A 20,785-nucleotide genomic window follows, 5' to 3' on the forward strand; every position below is an offset into this window, starting at 1 on the left:
TAACTATAAACAATCTTCAAGGGCATTTCCAAAGCAGGTTTGTAGCCAGTGCACAGCTGTCCTATTGTTCATTTCTGCCCATATTATTACCTTTGCCACATTTGAACACTAACCTAAATAGATTACAGCACAGATTTAACCCTTTAAAAGCACTATTTCTTGAAGAATGTTTTTCTTTTACAGCTCACACTGATGGATTTAAGTTTACTTCAAACTGATATGTCTATAACAGATCACAAAATTAATAGTCATCCATTTTTCACGCCACTGACTACTGTGAATGCTGAGAAGTATAAAATCAGTAGTACATGAACCTGACATAGACAAACTGCTACTTGTCTTATTTATTTTTTAAGTACCTTTTACTGTCAGTTTTTAATATCTGCCACAACATGGCAAAAATAGTCATCAAAACATAATTATTAGCTTTTTTTTAAATCATAAACCCCTCCTGTAGTTCCTTCACAAACACCAGTCCTGTAAACTTTGATGTAATATAATGTTTAATGCACTTTGTTTTGCTAACAACAGCAAATGGAATAAATTTTCCTACTTTTTGTATTTTTATCTCAATATGGTACAAGCATATCCTATTTAAAACAATGTGATAAACAAGTTAGGTCAAAAGTAATCTAAAAGTAGAACCTGACATAGACAAACTGCTACTTGTTTTTTTTATTTTATAAGTACTTTTTACTATCAGTTTTTAATATCTGCCACAACATGGCAAAAATAACCATCAAAACTTAAAGACTCAAAAATGGAAATTATCCCATATATTGGACTACTGAATCTCAACAGCCATTCACTGCCATTACAAAGCTTGGATATTTTTATATAACTCTTTTTGGGTGAACTATCACTTTAAATTGTGAACACAACGAACAATTCATTTTAAGCTATTTTTCAACATATTTTGCCCAAAATGCAACTAGTCTATAAATACGAGAACACAAATAACAACTTGTACAGTGCCTTTAAAAATTCCAGAAGTGCCTTTAAAACTCACAGCACTTTACAGCATAGAAGAAGAGAATAAATACAATAAAAAATAAGAAATAAGTTTAACAAACAAACTAAAATTTAATAAAACTACGGAATTACAAATGAAAATGTATACAAAACCAAACAACTTCAGCAAAACGTATTTTAAAATAAAAATTTTAAACAACAGAAACAACTTGAACAATTCTATAGTCTTTTTTTACTGACTGGCTAAAGATCACTAATACACAGTACAAGATCTGTTAAAGACAGACATTTATCATCTTTCACAAACCTTCTTAACTTATTTCTTATGACATAACTCTCTCTCTCTGTGTCTGTTTGTTTGAGGAGGTATCAACTGTCTTTCTGAGGCCGTATTTTGACTCACCTTGACGCAGTAGGGGCAGGAGCTCTTACTGAACACTATGACTTGATTAGAATCGATCAGCTCTTTGATTTTCGATCGGATCTGCTCGCGACCCGCGTCGTTCTCGATGGGCGGCATAATGATCAATAAGCGATCACGGATCGATCTTCCGCACTCTTCCGCTTTCTGAGTCGATGATTATGAAGAAAGTCAAACTTTAACTCAACACAAACTCATGATGTGACATTAACTAACGCGTCAAACAACATTAAAAACACTACTGACATTATTGCGACTTCATCCCGCGGCCGCCGCTGAATGACGCTCTGGCGCGCGCGCGCCTCTTACATAAAGACCCAACGAGTCTGCCTCCCACGCGCCTGACTGAAAATCAACGCGCTTCTTCACTTACAGCTGTTGTAACTTATAATGTAAATGTAGCACGAAAAGAAAAGGGTAACATGAATCTCAGTAAACGTTTAACTCTGAATAAATGCATTGATAATTTATAAGGGAATTTATGATTTACTATTTTTGTGCTTCTTCTTCTTAATAATGATACCATTAGTAATAATAACACGTGGAAAACTCACCAGGCAGTATTTGTAGACGCCTCAATGAGTTTGATACAGACACCCGCACCACCTGCTGGCTCAAACACACCAAACCGACTCAAACCGAGAACTAACTCACAATGGATTCTCATACATTTTAACCAGTTAAAACTAAAACAAATTCAACCGACACTTTGTTCAACTCTGTGGCAGTTTGTGTATTTGTTTTAAGTTAAAACCTTTACCCTTAGTTCTAGTGTAGACCGTCATTCAACTACTAGATGGCGGCAGTGCTCCATTTTTTTTATATTTCTACTCCTTTTTTTATTCAAAGAACAATAACATATAACATGTTATCAAAAATAATAAAGGAAAAGAAAAAAGAAAGTAAGACAAATAGCAAAGACAACTAGTTGCCAGGAGGAGGAAGGTATTAACCTTCAAAAACAAAATAGCAAGATATACCTAGATGTATGCAAATACAGTACAAAATCAAAGAAATATATTGTAAAATTCACAAACTTTCAAAGTTCTTAAAGCTTTCTCATTCACAGAGTATCGAATACCGTCGATATAAAATTAATATTTCAGTCAACAAAACTATAAAAGTGTTTTTTTTTTAGTACATTTACACTTGAAATGTGAATTCAATAGAATGAATAAGTTACAGTTTTTGCACTAATAACAGAACCTTCATGTCATTTTTCAAAACTCTAGACGCTTTTTTCAAATGCTTGGATACAATACATATAAGCCAAAGATCATTTGTTCATAGCTTGTGACAATTTTATCACTAAAATCACCAGTTCAAAATGACACAACTTAACATCAAAGTATTACTATTTCAAAATGCAACTCACACATTACATCTGAGTTGAATGTGTATTCATTTCATTACAAAGATCGAACTATCAATTGAAACAACTGCTTAAAATGATAAGTAACTGTTGCATTACTCCTGAAGCATAGCTTTTATGGAAATTGATGAACAACTGAGTCCATGTTTAGATTATGACAGATTCAGGATAGATCATTTGACACCAATTACCACAGAATATGACCCATATGGACTACATTATCTATGGATGTCATATTTCATTCTTTTTCATTTATGTTTTCTATGGTCCCATGTACCTCTTTAACACATTTTACAGTAATATTCAACATTACTGTACGCAAAATGAGTTTTAATGAGTTACTGTAATAGCTACCCATTATAGCTGATTGATGTTATAAGTAAGATGAGTGGTATTAGTAGCCTACTCAACATAGTAAGGACATGGAGCCAGAAGTGGAAGGCGAAAGGCTTGGGTTACATGGTACAAGCACCCCTTTTGAGAGGTGGCTGGGCTGTGGGCCTCATCATAGAGGAGGGCTTAGGCCTCACCAGAGAGGTGGCCATGGGCCTCGTTTGAGACAACCACAGACCTAGACACTGGCAGCAACAGCAAAGGGTGTTGAATGAAATCAGAGCTATGGGTGAAGACTACGTCATTTATCATGGCATGACAATGAGTGCAGCAGCTACAATGTTTCAACCAAACCTCAGAAGTTCACCTGTGGCCAAATCCACAAAACTGGGTTGATGGAAACATAGATGCATAGTGCAGTGAGGAACACTTCAGATTACAGTATACTGTTTTGTATTTTTTTTTTCTTTCTGAATCTAAATTTTTCCTTTGGAAAACCTATGTTGTGATTTACTTCATCAGTAAATTCCACATTACGGTATTTCAATGATACCACTGTGTCTGTACTATTCTCTCTAGTCTACAGTAAAATAACGAAACCTGAATCACATATTTTGTACAACTATATTTAATGATTGTACTAGCAAATACTCAGTGAAACTATGGGTATCTTTTGTACGGGTGATCTAAAGTAATGTTCCTATGATATTTCATAATAAATTAGTTTTTTTTTTAAATGCAAGGCTTCTTTAAAGATATGAACGCAATATGCTAAGTTTTGAACACTGGACAGCCTGTGTTACAAATAAAGACTGTTTTGTGTCTAGAGTTTTGAAAAATGACATGAAGGTTCTGTTATTAGTGCAGAAATGTAAAAAACTGCAATTAAGTAAAAGTACTGTTCCTCTTTGTCAACCCTAACCCTAACCCCACCCCATTCTGCCAATCCTCAGGCACATCTCGAACACGTCCAATCAAGGCGGAGTTACCTGTGAGCAAGATTAGGAGAGAACGAGAGAGAGAGAGAGAGAAAAAATAGAGAGAGCACACACAAAACCCCACACAGGAAAAACAATACGTTCTCGAACGTAACAGGATAGTCAGTAAAGAGTGAACAAGGTCTTGAATACTGAATATTTTCGCTAATAAATTTTACACCATAGTGTACAGTGGCAAAATAAGTGCAAGGCAGTTTCCTCATATTCATTACAAAAAAATACAATTTACATTTATTCCTTTTTTTGAAATAATGATTTGCTGGATAAAATCTGTGAATGAGCTTATAAGAAACTTTTTTAACCTTAATTCTTAGATGATATTTCTGTGGTTACAACCATACTTTTCTGAAGCAAATCAATTTTCCATTCAATAAAGAGATCCAATGAGACAAAACATATGGTACAATAACAATTTCTCTTTGGAAAAGAGTACGATTTATATGTCTACTCCTTTTGTAACATAAATATTTTTGTATGTACATACTTCAGCAGTCAAATGTTAGGAAACACCTATTTGTTCTTATAAATGACTGTTTACTAAAATAATAATAATGCATTTAGTATGGGAAGTATGGGAATTATGTAAGACTAAAAATGTGAAAACTTTTTTGATACAGTTTTTACCGTTCACTTAAACATTGTATAACAGCGATATAATATTTAGCGTTATGCAATGACATATTCCTGTCATTGCATAACGTTAAGTATCCAGGTGATTAAAACATTTCTGAAGACCAATAATCATTAAAATGAGTAATAATCATATTGCAGAGCGTGTGTCTTCGACCTGAAGAAAGCCCACTGACACTTCAGTTTAGCAGATGAATAGTTTGTGATTTTATACGTATTATAAGGTCATAAAACTCTTTAGAGAAGGTTTTAAAGTCTGTGTTGAAGCAGATAAGCAGTGTGACCTGTTATCTTACAACACAAGACTTTGAGTTCACTGTTACATAAAATTAACTGTTTATTACTGAATGACGTACCTCAGTACCACAGGCTGAATTCAGATGAAGACGAGCAATTCATTAGAAAATAATGACTCTCCTTGTACTGAATTCTCAAATGTGATCTGGTTCGTTATGTATCTGAGTCTATTGTGTATTTCTGATTAGTTTCAGAAACTTTGCAATCTGTAAATATACAGGGTGTCAGAAAGAAAAACAATGTCACTTGTTTATGATTAATATGTAATTTGCTTTCAGGCAATAAAGCTCTTTCTGATTCTGATTCTGTTAGTTTAAAATAACACTGAGAACAAAACATGAGCTCATTCAAAAACTCAAAATTTCTTCTTTTTGATTAGATTTTCTCTCTTTTATCAAATCTTGACATTAGATTGTGTATAGCTCCCATAAAACCATATTGATTTCAATATGAATAACTTTGTCTGAAAGTTCTAGTTTGATAATTGTTTTTAATTTGATTGTTGTTATTAATAAAATAGTTTTTTATTTTATTATCATATATTATATATTATTGGATTTTACGTAACAAAAAAGGCTTAGTGTTTTTTGTCTTGTTTCTAGTAAAAAAAAAAAAAAAAAAAAAAAAAAAAATATATATATATATATATATATATATTAAATCTACTTTTTTTTCCTGAAAACAAGACTAAATGTCTCTAAATGCATCTTCATTTAAGATAAAACATAAAAATATTCTTAAAAGTTTTTTACTTTCCCACTGGCAGAAATTGTTACTTATTTTAAGCAATATGCACTTAATTAATTAAAAACTAAATATCTTATGTCATTTTGCTTATCTAGTAAATGCATCTTAACTAGAAACAACAAAAATACTAAGTTAAACCTTTTTTTTTTTTTTTTTTTTTTTGTGGCGTATACCACCAACCGCATACATTTCTGCATAGATTCAACAGTATAATATTTTTGGACACAAATGTTTGTTTTGCTGCCTTAGTGAATTTTAGAAACATGTAGACGCTGAATAAAAGTGATTAATAATGAATAAAGAAACACAACAAGAAGTCAAAATAAAACTGGTTACAAACTTATCATTATTTGCATTACATTATTTGGCATCAAAGTTTTGCTTATTTATACAGTAGTTTACAGATACATTTCTGAACAGATTTAATAGCATAATAGTTTTCTAAACAAATGTTTCCTTATTGATTTTTGAAGCTCAAACACTGATTAAAATTAGTAATAAATAAATAAGTAGTGACAGAAATCATCAAAATTAGAGTTGTTACAAATTCACTGTTTGGAATCAAAGAAAAAAAAAAGACATCTTGTCTCATATATGAAGAAACCCAGATCACCATGTGCACCTCCTTCATTCTCTCTTTCCAGAATCGATCTCCTGATGTCCATCGAGGAATCTTCCTCCTGCTCCATGATTTGTTACCATGGCGACAGTCAATCATTCCAATAATAAGAGGAAAGCAGATATGACAGCGTGTCCCTCGTCAGCCGCTCCTCTAATCGCACACGCATCTGTCTTTCCAGGGAATAGTTCCTGTTCGCCTGTTCGAACGGTTCCTTGTCTCTCATTCTCATCCAGTTATCTAGAATTAGGCTCTCAGATGGAGACAAATATGATCTGTGGCGCTCAGCAGACAACTAAACACACACAGATGTTGCAGAAAGCTGATGCACGCTGTTATTTATCTATATCTTTTTATACATACTGTCTCTCAAACGCACACACACTGTATGTTGAGATGAGACTAAACACTTCACACATTCACCTACCAATTTTCATAATAGCTTCATTTGATCTCAAGTAGAAATGAATCAGAACTTGAATTTTAATTGAATTTAAGAATTTTGACATTATATTGAGTTTCACTCCTCTAAATCCAACTCAATACGTAATACAGATTCAAATAACTTACAATAAGAAATAACAATATGTGACTTTGAAAGAAACATATACCACCGATTATCATCTGTGATCATCAATGATCATTGACAAGGTTTAAGTCTAGTCCCAGACTAAAATGCATGTCTGGGCTGTTTTAACAGAAAGAAACTTGCACTGACTGATCTTAAAATATGTCAGTGCTATTTTTTTTTTTTTTTGTCACAAGATGCACACCACTGTTTTATCTGATGCACGTTTATAAAAACTACTTAAATGTCCTAACTGAACTATGGCCTAACCCTGGCTAACTTAAGCCCTGTTTATAAACCAGGCCTTATATACTTTACTAGAAGGAAAATAATGAATTTAAAAAGAACATAGTATCAGCAAATATCAAAGTCTATATCTCAAAAGTGCTATATTGATATTATTATATTATGTAATTTATTATGTTTTTGTAATTATTTTCCGCAATAACACCACACAAACTAATTAAATTTAATTATGTTCTGTAACATAAATTATAAAGAAATTATTATGGATTTTTAGATAATCATTTTAATTGTTTTTGCAGCAACACCAGAAAAGCATAATGGCTGCTGCATTTAATACAGGTGTGATGTGTAAAATATTTAATTTTTGTATATTTAATGTCTGACTGAGGATTATTAAAACAAGCAGAAATGAAAATAGATTTATGATTTAGTATTTGATGCATTAGTTTCATATGACTGTATATGTGACCCTGGACCACAAAACCAGTCTTAGGTAGTGCAGGTAAATTTGTAGCAATAGCCAAAAATACATTGTATGGGTCAAAATTTTAGATTTTTCTTTTATGCCAAAAATCAGTAGAATATTAAGTAAAGATCATGTTCCATGAAGATATTTTGTAAATTACTTACCATAAATATATCAAAACTTATTTTTTGATTAGTAATATGCATTGCCAAGAACTTCATTTGGACAACTTTAAAGGCGATTTTCTCATTTAGATTATTTTTACACCCTCAGACTCCAGGTTTTCAAACAACATCTAAAAAAAACATACATCAATGGAAAGCTTATTTATTCAGTTTTCAGATTTTGTTAGTGTATGGTCCAGGGTCACATATTTGGTAATATGTGAGGAAAAACACACATTTTATGACCAATTTAATCAAAAATGATTTCTAGCAACAAACTTATATTATGTCTGTTCTGTGACCGTTTAGTCCCAGCCCTCAGGAACCATTTCTCATACACTCACTTTAAAGAAAACTCAAAGTGTTTTGTGACTTGTTATTGCATTTGTGAGATCAGCACCTCCTGACATATTTAGCTGATGAAAGAAAACATTTCCTCGTCAGATGTTTAGTACATGATTAGATGTCATTTGCGTGCATGTACATAATCAATCGCTATTCCTCCTTTGTGTCTCACGTATGTGTATGTGTGTGATTGAGAGTGATTTGAATGTTAATTCGAAGTGTTTGTGAGTGTGAGATGTGGAAAGTGTCTCAGACATCAGCAGTCACGCTCCGCTTGAGTCTGACAGCCTGTGTTTGAGGAACACTTAACTCAATAAGAGACAAATGGACTGAAACGCTGCACACATGGATTCCTGCACACTGTCAAATCATGCGTTAGTCTCTTCACCCTAATGTGACCATTCACACACACACACACACACACACACACACATGTTTGTTTTTGTGAATTGTGGGGACATTCCATAGACGTAATGGTTTTTATACTGTACAAACGATATTTGCTATCACCCTACACCTTCCCTACACCTAAACCTAGCCCTCACAGGAGACTGTGCATATCTTTACATTCTCAAAAAAACGTATTCTGTATGATTTATAAGCCTTTTGAAAAGTGGGGACATGGGCAATGTCCTCATAAGTCACCCTCTCCTTGTAATACCTATGTCATACCCATGTTATTACACCAATTTGTGTCCTGATATGTCACAAAAACAAGGTACACACACACACACACACACACACACACACACACACACACACACACACACACACACACACACACACATTCTTACTATACTGGAATAGCATACTAGTTCCATATTGTATGCAATTGTAGTACGTATTATGCAATATACCCCACAATGCAATGCAATGCACTTCACTTGACTGTGATAAATAAACCGCAAGTATCTTTTTAAACTATTTTTTCAGTCATAATCTAATCCAGAATGGTAAATTTCATGCATTTTTCATGCAAAATTATATTGGTTGTGAAGGATTACAAATTTAAGAATCTGTTAAAAAATTGTTGATCCTACATTGTATTTAGCATTTATGGTAAATATGAGGACATCAGACATATTACTCTCTCAAGCAAAGTTTGAAGCCAGAGGTTCCTGCCAGCTCCTGTTCTCTTACAGTTCCTGAACAGGTTTCCCAAGTTAAGTGTAAATTCTAAGCTCAAAGTACAGCTATGCCTTTGTCTCTATGATAATGTAAAGGTATAGGCAATACTGTCCGACAGATTGGATTAGCAGCTATGCCTTTGAATGACACTGTTATGATAATGAGATCAGGGCTGGGGGAACTCTGGTAATGGGTTGATTCCTGTATTGCATTTGCATGCTTTGTTTAGATTGTCTCCACCTCTATGTATCCCTCCCCCTGGAAAGGTATATAAACTATAATGTATCTGCCTTAGTCAGACGACTTTTGATGACTGCAGCGACGCACAGCTAGTATCTCAATAAAGAGAAACTTCTGCTTCAAGATATCCAAAAAGGTCTCCTGGTCTCGAAGAAAAAGTTCACAACAGTTGATTATGTTATTTCCAAGAGTATATGCCTCATATGCTTCAATATAATCAGATAATGAATTAATAACTTGATTTCATGGTGCCAAATCATGAAAATTTGACTTTTTCAGTGTTTAAGTGCTATAATGGGGTCCCCAGTGCATCTACCAACACATAAAATGTGAAAAAGGTGTACCAGCTCTAACACCATGGCAAAAGTTCGAGGAAAGCATGCACAGATGAGCATAGAACACTATTTTGAGTCTAAGCCTCAGAGGAGACAAGAGAGCAGTGGATTTATGGATTTGTTTACTCTATATAACTCTGCTGCCACACAGATCTAATATAAAAATGTGATTTCGTTCCCAGCTGTTTATCTGCACAGACCCAACTGTTTTTTACATAAACTTTTGTATATTTGACCATTTAAGTGCAATAAGAGTTGAAAGAGAACTTAGTTTAATACTCACACGCTATGTGATAATAGCTTTCTTTGTGCGTCAGATATGCGCTCTTAATGCAAGACACTGCAGGTCAATAGGGTAAAAAAATGAACTAATAGTTACCATCTTACTTACTCAGTTGACTGATTACATTGATAATTGCAAATATTTTTTGTATTACAAGTTTTCTAAAACGTTAGGTTTTAATATGCAAATGATGCATTATTTAATGAAATATGCACTAATTTGCATACATTTCTAATACAAAAATCTAAACACTGGAAGAAGTAAGTTTCAGAATTCTTGTTTAATATTTTTTGACATTTTAGAGTCAAATGTTTTTACAGAAGGAATTTTGGGGTCTCATTTGTGACCCTGGACCACAAAACCAGTCTTAAGTCGCTGGGGTATATTTGTAGCAATAGCCAAAAATACATTGTATGGGTCAAAATTATTGATTTTTCTTTTATGCCAAAAATCATTAGGAAATTCAGTAAAGATCATGTTCCATGAAGATTTTTTGTAAAATTCCTACTGTAAACATATCAAAATGTAATTTTTGATTAGTAATATGCATTGTTAAGAACTTCATTTGGACAACTTTAAAGGTGATTTTCTCAGTATTTTGATTTTCTTGCACCCTCAGATTCCAGATTTTCAAATAGATGTATCTCGGCCAAATATCGTCCTATCCTATCAAACCATACATCAATAGAAAGTTTATTTATTGAGCTTTCATATGATGTATACATCTCAGTTTTGTAAAATTTAACCTTATGACTGGTTTTGTGGTCCAGGGTCACATTTTGTCACTCCATAATTCAGAAAATACTTAGGAAGAACTATATATTTTTTTGTAGTTTTTTGGGGAATAAAATGTTGTATAAAACCAAGCTAATTATATATGAACAAATCCCTCTGTAAAAACCTTCAGGATATAGACAAGAATAAAAATGTAAAGTTTGGTGTGTGTAAGTACTACTGGAGAAAAAAAACTCATTTTCAGAAAACGACCTTTAAAAATATGCATTGTAATTGAAATCTATTGACACAAATAGATAAAGTTCCATAAAAGAAACAATTAGCAGTGTCTTTTGGATGTTTTCTTTCCACTAGACTGAAAAATCACTTTATGAAAACCCAGAAAGCCCAAAATCTCAAACTTGACGGGTGCATGAAAAAAACAATGTTTTTGCCTGCAGTGTCTCCCCGTAAAACCCTATGGACCTTTTTCACATTTGCGGGTTTCTTAGCAGTGGAAGGCGTCATAGTTAGCAAATAGCAAAAGAAAAACTCCACAACAGTGTTTTCACGTCTTCCAAAAAAGGAAAAAAATTGAGAGACTGATAACGGCAGTCAGAAGAGAGAACAATGTCAAATTTACCGCTCCTCCCATAGACGCTGCATTGGGAACACCCTCGCATTAACGTTAACTAGTTGTTTTGTAATTGCACATACATTTGCACATAATTTGTTAATGCACATACATTTTTTTTTTTGCAAAGCAAAATCCAAAAAACGTTCGAAGATTTGCGATGCTAATGACCGTTGGAGTTTATCACATACTGTTTCTTATACTATGTAGGTTTTTTAAATAGTAGGTTAACAGCACAGTGTTTAATAAAAAGTAAACTACTATTCCATTGACTGTTTGCTGGTAATTAGTGTTTGTTGAACTCATTGATTTCAAGGGGTCACTTGTTTTCTTTTGGATCAGCTCACCTGAGTGGTTTTCAAAAGAGCACACATCTTCGATTGGTTAACCTCCACCCTTTCTCCATGATTTTGTTCATTTCATTAGACACCATTACTAATGGATGACAGAATTACAGATTCACAAGTTAAATAAGTGAGATGCCCTAAAAATCCAGCTTAAGGGGAGACACCGCAGGCAAAAATGCTGTTGCACCTGTCAAGTTTGAGATTTTGGCCTTTTTGGTTTTTCATAAAGTGTTTTTTCAGACTAGTGAAAAAAAACCATCCAAAATACACTGTTAAGTGTTTCTTTTATAGCACCTCTATCTATCTTTCCTCAGGCAATCCATCTCATGAACACTTGATCGTGGAACATACAACACTTTATTCATTTTTCAGTTATTTAAGTTTGGCCACCTGTGTACTTGTAAATGTAATGTTTTCTGACTTTTTTGGTGTTTGTCTTTTGCAACTGAATGAAAATGTATTTTAGTTTAAATGTATATTAAATGCAATTAGATGAACAATTAGCAAATCAGCATATTAGAATGATTTCTGAAGGATCATGTGACACTAAAGACTGAAGTAATGATGCTGAAAATTCAGCTTTGGCTCATAAGAAAAAATTACAATTTACAATATTTTCACATAGAAAACCATTGTTTTAAACGACAATAATATTTCACAAAATTGCTGTCTTTACTGCATTTTAGTTTAAATAAATAAATAAAATTATTTTTTTCAAAAGCATTTAAAAATATACACTCTTAAAAATAAAGGTGCTTCATGATGCCATAGAAGAACCTTTTTTGTCTAAGTGGTTCCATAGAGAACCTTTAACATTCTGTTTCACAAAAGGTTCTTTGTGGTGAAAGAAGGTTCTTCTGATAATAAAAAGGTAAGAGATGGTTCTTTAAAGGACCTTTGACTGAATGGTTCTTTGTAGAACCAAAAATGTTTCTTCTATGGCATCGCTGTGAAGAACCTGTTAACCTTTGTGCGACCTTATGGACATTTTTGTCCATTTCAGTTTTGTTTTTTGTCATAGGCGTGCCTGTGTTAATGTCATAAATTTTGGCTCATGTGTTTATTTTTTATTGAAAATGTAATATTTCACCCTCATTGAAACCCATTAAAACTGTTATTTATTTAACCCAGTGCCATTTGACTATTAAACGATGCAATATTTGCTAATATGCATTCATTCTATCAGCAAGGCTTCAAATTTTGCAATTTTATAATTTTTTACTAGATTGTGCCATTTTTTAAAATTTGGCATATACATTTTTTTAAAATCTAACACTACATAAAACATAAATGCCTCAAATTTTTCATTTTTCATAAAAAACAAACATCTGTGGCATTATATAAACAAACCAGCATTTAAAGGTTTACTATTCTGAAAATGAATGAATGTTTGGTATCTATGGATAGAACAGATGGTGGTTAAAAAAAATCGACATCAGTGAAAGCGGAAAAAAAATATTAATAAATAAAATTTTTATGACCATTTTTGTCTATTTTGCACCTATGTGTAACTTTTTTTTGACACACAAGGGTTAAAGCACCTTTATTTTTAAAACTGTACTAAACTTTTTTTACCATTATTCTACTTTTAAGATATTAAGTATAGGCCTATTACAAGTGTAACTCTTTTTCACAAGTGTGTATTTGATTATTTGTCTCTTGGTCTGCAATGGAAAGAGCGACAGTAAACTTGACATTTCCGGTGTTTTATTGTGAATATATGACAGTTTTTTCTAGAAAGTTTTGTGTGTGAAAGTCTAGCGCAGGTAGAAAGCCCATAAATAAAACATGACTCTGCTTTGGCTGTGTGTGTGTGTTATTTTGGCTGTATATTCAGTAGGTGTAGCTCTCTCCGGTCGCAGGCAGCCTGTCATTGTCAATGTCCTTACCCGGAGAGCGGCTGTCAAATCGAACCAATCAAGAGCCGCTGTTCAGGCCTTCGCTCGCGCTGTTTTCCTCGCGCTCCCGTTCTTAGAATACATTCTCATTAGCACCCCCACTGACCCAGAAATAAACATTCCATCATATTTCAGCTCTGCGCCGTGAACGCCCGCCCGCGCGCGCACTTTATCAGTGAGTGACTGGCGCCCCGCCGCTCCTTTGATCTGAGAGTGATTCATGCAAATTTAAAACAGCGTCCTTGAGATCACTCACAACACACTGCCCGATGACGTTCTGCATTTTATAGAGATTTAAATAGAAAATAAATGCCAGGGACATGTGGACTTGGAAGAAGCTTGAAATGCATCATTTTTTTATTATTATGCAATGAACAACAACAGCTACAATACAATAATCCAAAGCATATTATATTAGCTTACAGGTTTTACACCATGAAAGAGTCTTACATGCAATAGAATTATTCGAGTTTCTTAAAGAGTTCACATACATATCAAAATCTTACCTGAAAATAAAAAGTAAGGAGGTTTCTTTACAAATTTACATTTATGCATATAAAATTTAGCAAGGAATAACAATAAATTAATAATAGATTTACAGTGAGAAGGGTTGAAATTCAAAGAGTAAACAAAAAATACATTTTTGGGGATTATACAGAAGTTTGGAATCTATGAATTTTTTTACAAAATTAGAAAAGTCGACCCAAAACACTTTACAGTATGCACATTCCCAAAATAAATAATTGATTGTTCAATTCAGACTGAAGACAAAAAGAGCAATTGGAGGAAATACTATTATTAAATTTAGCAAGTTTGTAATTTACCAGATAGCAATTATGGATTAATAGAGGCTTCAACAACTTTATTAGATAAGAATAATTTTTTGTCGACGAAGCCAAAACTCTTCCCATTCTATATCACCAAATATGTTATTCCAAAAACTCACACAAGCAGGTAAAGAAATCTGAGATCTATTAATAATTAAAAAAATGCACTAGTCATTATTGATGGTTTTGGCTAAGGTCATCATCACTATTACTATTGATTGGAGGGATTTTTCTAGAAACTCTAATCCTAAATTTAAGAAATGATGCCAGGAGTCTGAATGACATTTCCAGCAACTTACTGCTGTTTGCTTGGTATGTGCAATTAAAGGCAGGTTTAATGGAAGTATATTACAACACAATAGACTGGCATGGTGGAAAAAATCATTAAAGTAGAAGAAAACTAGGGACTCTTGTTTCTGCCAAGGGAACAAAAAAAGTTAACTGTGACTTTTTATCTTACAATTCAGACCTTTTCCCTTTGAAATTCTGATTTTTAAACTCAGAATTCAGACTTTTTTTCTTGCAATACCAAGTTTACATGTCAGTTCTGAGTTTAAGTCTTGCAATTGGGTTTATATCTTGCACATCTGGATTTTTTCTAAGTGTACATCAATCAATTCTCTATTTTGGTTTCTACCATGGAATAAAAAAAATAAAAAAATAAAGTTGTGTAAAGTTGAAAAGTTGTAGGAAATTTTAGAATTCTTATCTTTTTTTATTTATTGCAATTTGGACTTTATATCTCGTAATTCAGAGAAAAAAGTCAAGATATAAATTTGCTACTCTATGAAATATGTCAGAATTGTAAGATGTTAACTTGCAGTTGAAAGAAAAAAAATATATATATTTTTTTCAGAATAGTTTACATCGATCAATTCTGTATTTTGGCTTCCACCATGGAATAAAAATAACAAAGTTAAATAAAGTTGCAAAGTTGTAAGAAATCTCAGAATTCTTACCTTTTTACCTTCTGAGGATACACAATAAAAAAAGTCATAATTCTGAGATTATATCTTGCAATGCTGTATTTCTTTTAAAATTCTGAGTTTACATCTCACAATTCTGTTGTAGAATAAAGGAATTGAATTGTGAAATGTAAACTCAGAATCACAAGAAAAGTCAGAAGTTTATATATAGCACTTCTGGATTTTTTTCTTAGAACTGTGAGAAAAAAGTCTGAATTGCAAGATTAAAAAGTCACAGTTAAATTTCTTGCATTTTTTTAACCTTAAAATATAATGGAAATGTATAGATTTTCTAAACAGAGTTTATATTTATCTAAAAAAGTTTTATAAATAGAAAACAAAAGTCAAAAAAACAGAGCACAATGTGCAGCTCTGCTAATAGATTACTCTGCTATGTGTCTCAAAACGTCTGAATGCATTTCAGAGATTTGATGCTATAACCTTTCAAACTTTAGAAAAACTGGTGGTAAATTCCTCCTTTTTTATTCCTGTTTTATCTTATATATTTATATTATACTCCTGTGTTAATCTCATATATGTTGTTGTGACTGATAGGTGGCGCTGTCTGGTGAATGAAGCAGGCTTTACCTAATGTAACCTTGCAAGATCTTTCAATTAAACATTATATTTACTCTCTGGAGAGGTCTGATACATTATTTATAGAAACGCCCTCATCTGGTCATTGGTGTGGTGAGGGCAGTGGATGGAGGTGGACAGACCATTTGTAGGTTGTCAGATGGAGTTTTTGAGTGGTCTGACAGATGATTATTAGTCTGCTAGTTTTGTTCTGAATGAGTGAATCTCACGAAACCTGTCAAGAACATGTCTAGCTCATATTTCACCTGAAAATGGAAAGAAAGAAAATAATGAAACCATTTTTAAAACTTTAAAATATTTATACATATGGCAGAATTTGTAATACCTTTAATATCATGATATTTTAAACAAGCTAAATATGAAAATATATGTTTTTATTTTTATGTTTGAGCTTCAAAACAATCTGCACTGCAAAACGCTTTTCTTACTTAGACTTTTTGTCTTGTTTCCAGCCAAAATATCTAAAAATTCTTAAATCCAGAAGGATTTTCTAGAAAAACTATTTTCTTGTTTTCATAAAAAACAAGTCAAAATTAAGTGTGTTGTTGCATGAAACAAGCTAAATAATCTGCCAATGGGGTAAGAAAAATAATCTTGTTTTCAGTTTGAAATAAGATTTTTTTTGTTTACTCCATTGGCAGATTATTTTGCTTGTTCTAAGCAAAAACTCACTTAATTTTGACTTGTTTTTTCTGAAAACAAGAAAATAATTTTTACTTGTCTAGAAAAACTTGTCTAAAGTATTTTAGATATTTTGGCTAGAAACAAAACAAAATCTAAGTAAGAAAAGCATTTTTTACAGTCTGGACATTTTAATATGGGATAAGGTTCTGAGTTCAGACAGATTTGAACACACTTTCAATCTGTTCCTCACACAAAGCTTTTATTATGACATCAGAAGACTTTTCTGGACCATTATTTCAGCAATCGTAGTAATTCTGAACTTTATCAAAGATTCTTCAAGATTCTTTCAGAATAAATAACATCATATGGGTTTGGAATGATCTGATGGTGAGTAAATAATCACCTCACAAAATGAGTTTTCATTTTTGAATGAATTGTCCAATTAATGCCTGTGTGTCGTTCCTGAGACTAACACTAGAAGGTGCTGTTGAACTCTGTGAGCTCTATATGAGACATACAGTTAATACATAGACTCCCCCTGTGACTAATTACATACCAGACAAATCTTTGTATAATTAAACATTCAGGGAGACAGTTAAAAATGAGTGAACTTTGCCAATCTGTCATTAATAAAAACTGAAGTGGTTCGTTTTTAAATTCAGGTGATAGTTTATTTAGCAAAAACAACAAACCAGGGCTGCGTTTCCCAAAAGCATCGTAAGCTTAAGTTGATCGTAGCTCCATTGGTTTCAATGGGTCTACGATGTACTTAAGCTTACGAAGCTTTTGGGAAACGCAGCCCTGGTCTCTGCTGGTTTAAGCAGTTTGGTGTTATGAGGATGATTCGTTTTCTTTAAATTACTGTGATTAAACATTTTAATGTGATTTAATTGCATGATTTGAACTTTGTTGCCAACTGAATAAAAATGAAGCCATTTATCTTACATGCAAGAAGAAAAAAAAATATGACACCCATTTCTGATAGTCCTGTTTTTGAGATAAACATAAGGAAATCTTTTGGCTACTGTGCATGCAACTTTAGAGTTGTCAGTGATGTTAAAGTTTAATTAAAGACTCAATTCACTGTGTGCATGTAATTTATTCTGCATATTCCATGCGACAGAAGTCCGCTTTGCGTTTTATTCTTTTGCAGTTTCAAATACAAGCAGTGTTTTTATAAATCAATTCCTATTTATCCACTTAAAGCAAAATATTTTTGTCAAAAACCCAAAATATTGCTTTATGATGTTCTGCATAAAGCAGAAAATGGTATCTTTTAAGGGAAGAGAGACAAACAGCCAATGCAGCTGTGATAAGTCAATAGACAAGAAAAGCGGAACAATAAAGGCAAACAGTCCTTTATATTGTGTGATAAAAGGACATTTTAGAGGAAATGCGCTTTGTGGAAGTTTCTCAACTAATTAAACAGTCTCAGTAAATTCAAGTGAAACGTTTGTGTTCAACTTTCAGAATGAGAACCGCATTTAAAGAGAAAGGGAGAGATGAAGGAGCCAGAGTGAATTGGATTTCAGTCTTTTGCAGTTAACTTTCACTTCGCTCAAAGTGCTATGACTTCATTTTACACATCATCCCTGGCTGATTGCATGTATGAAACACGGACTTTTTCCTGCTCTGTTTCAATTAGCACCTGTGATTTCAGTTTAAAAAAAGCACATTACATCAACATTACCTGAGGATCAGAAATCTGCACGTTTGCATGAATAAATGCATCCTTAATCAAACTGGAAATTCTGATAAAGATTGAAATGAGCAGATGTTAATCTTCACTTTTAAAATATCTCTAGCTTATACCAACTTTGCATGATTTTTTAATGTTTGTTTTCTCAGTATACTATGCAAATATATAACTGTTACATAAGTGTTTTTTTATCTCCAAGAATGCACCATTTTTGTCAACAATCTATTGCATTGAACAATTAGCAGTTTTAAAACTTAGTAAACAAACCTCTCCCTCAAATGTTGAAAGACAGATTAATAAAGATTGTTTAGCTGTTATTATTCAGGCTGCTAGATTGAGTTTACTTCACTAACCTGCTTTGTACGATTCTCTTGTTGCTCCACTGTGATAGTAGATGAGCTAAACGAGAAACTCACATTTCAAAAGACAAATAATGCTAGAATTCAAGTTAACTTTCACTTTGCTCAGAGTGCTATGACTTCATTTTACACATCATCCCTGGCTGATTGCACGTATGAAACACTGTCTTTTTCCTGCTCTGTTTCAATTAGCACCTGTGATTTCAGTTTTAAAAAAGCACATTTGCATGTTTGCATGAATAAATGCATCTTTAATCAAACTAGAAATTCTGATCAAAACTGAAATGAGCAGATGTTAATCTTGACTTTTAAAACATCACTAGATTTTAATAAGTTTGCATGATTTTTTATGTTTGCTTTCTCAATATACTATGCAATTAAATAACTACTGACTGTAAAAACAGTGACATTTTTGTCAACAGTCTATTGCATTCAACAATTAGCAGTTTTAAGAATTTTAAACTTAGTAAACAAACCTTTCTTTTAAATGTGAAAGACATTAACGCATATTAAAGATTGTTTAGCTCTTATCATTCAGGCTGCTAAACTGACATTTTACTTCACTAACCTGCTTTGTATAATTCTCTTGTTGCTCCACTGTGATAGTAGATGAGCTAAATGAGAAAACTAACAATAGAAGAAGACAAAATATGGTAATAATCTCGATAGAGCCCCGTGTGGCATCACTAAGAATGCAACTTGTACTTGTGTTGCATTATGAATTGCAATTCACATTTTTAAAAGACAAATAATGCTAGAATTCAAACTTGTAGTAGAGCTACTGTGAAAAAACATACATTGTAACAATTTTCATTATAAATAATGCATTGAATGTAGAAATGAAGTGAAATGTTGCTGTAAAACAGTCCAATGGTATTTTTTATTATTATTTACAACTTTGAAACATTTTTTTAAAGAGTATACAAATCTGCAAGTGGCTCAAATACAAAAAAGGGTTTAAGCATAAAAACAATAAGTGTAATACTGCTTTAAATTGTTGTTGTTTTTCAAAAACAAATAAATAAAACGTTTCCTCTTTAATCAAATTGCATTAAATTTTGTTTTTTTTGAGTAAAAAATAAATATCATACATTTTCCCCTAATTTACACTAAAATGTCATTTAGTGTAACAATCTTGTCATGCATATGTACAACAAAAATTTATTTATGACATATTCAAAGAGAAATTACTTCCACCCCAAATACTAATTAGTTGTAATTCTACATTTTTAAAACTTGCAATGATCCTAGGTTTTCCCCAGTTGTCAGTAAGAATTTTTAACTAATTTAAAACACAATAAAATTTAATATGCTGCCTTTTATATTTTTTTAATATGTACAAGTCAGAATAAGCATGTTGTTAGAATGTTTCCATAAATATTGTGTTACACTGTGTAACATTATTTCAACCAAATTTGGACATTTTATTCTCCAAAAACATATTTGAAACCTTAAAAGTAGACTCTTTACTTACATTTAATGTGCTTTTGTAAAAACATTTTGACGTGGACAACTTAACGTCTTTGACGTGTAAAAAAATATATATTTAAAAAAATAGTAAATAAAGATTACAGGAGTACATTTTACAAGAAAACGTCTTGGTTACGTATGTAACCCTCGTTCCCTGAAGGAGGGAACGGAGACGTCACGTCGGAGACCGACGAATTGGGATATCGCTTTAGAGATACCAATCCTCTTCGTGTGTAAACTAAACGAGCCAATGCACATTGGCATGCATGATTGCATCCAGCTGTCGCTGATCACAGCGTGAGCATAAATACACAGCAGGTGCAATGCATAGACAGGATTTCGCTGAGGAGCCGAGCTTGGGTCCGGCCGCACAGCGGTGGTACAGCAGCTGAGGCGACGGGACGTGACGTCTCCGTTCCCTCCTTCAGGGAACGAGGGTTACATACGTAACCAAGACGTTCCCTCTCAGTCGGTCTCTACGACGTCA

The 20,785-nt window shown here is 32.8% G+C and overlaps 1 protein-coding gene across 1 annotated transcript in view; it reads right to left on the reverse strand.

Moving 5' to 3' along the window:
• Positions 1 to 1,672, reverse strand: part of txnrd3 (thioredoxin reductase 3) — a 26,625-nt gene extending 24,953 nt beyond the window's left edge. The window contains exon 1 of the mRNA XM_073851433.1: positions 1,376 to 1,672. Within this exon, the coding sequence (XP_073707534.1) occupies positions 1,376 to 1,492 (117 nt within the window). The 5' untranslated portion in view covers positions 1,493 to 1,672. The remainder of the gene's footprint in view (positions 1 to 1,375) is intronic.
• Between the last annotated feature and the right edge of the window lie 19,113 nt (positions 1,673 to 20,785).

This window comes from Garra rufa, chromosome 12, assembly GCF_049309525.1.
Source record: "Garra rufa chromosome 12, GarRuf1.0, whole genome shotgun sequence".
NCBI lineage: Eukaryota > Metazoa > Chordata > Actinopteri > Cypriniformes > Cyprinidae > Garra > Garra rufa.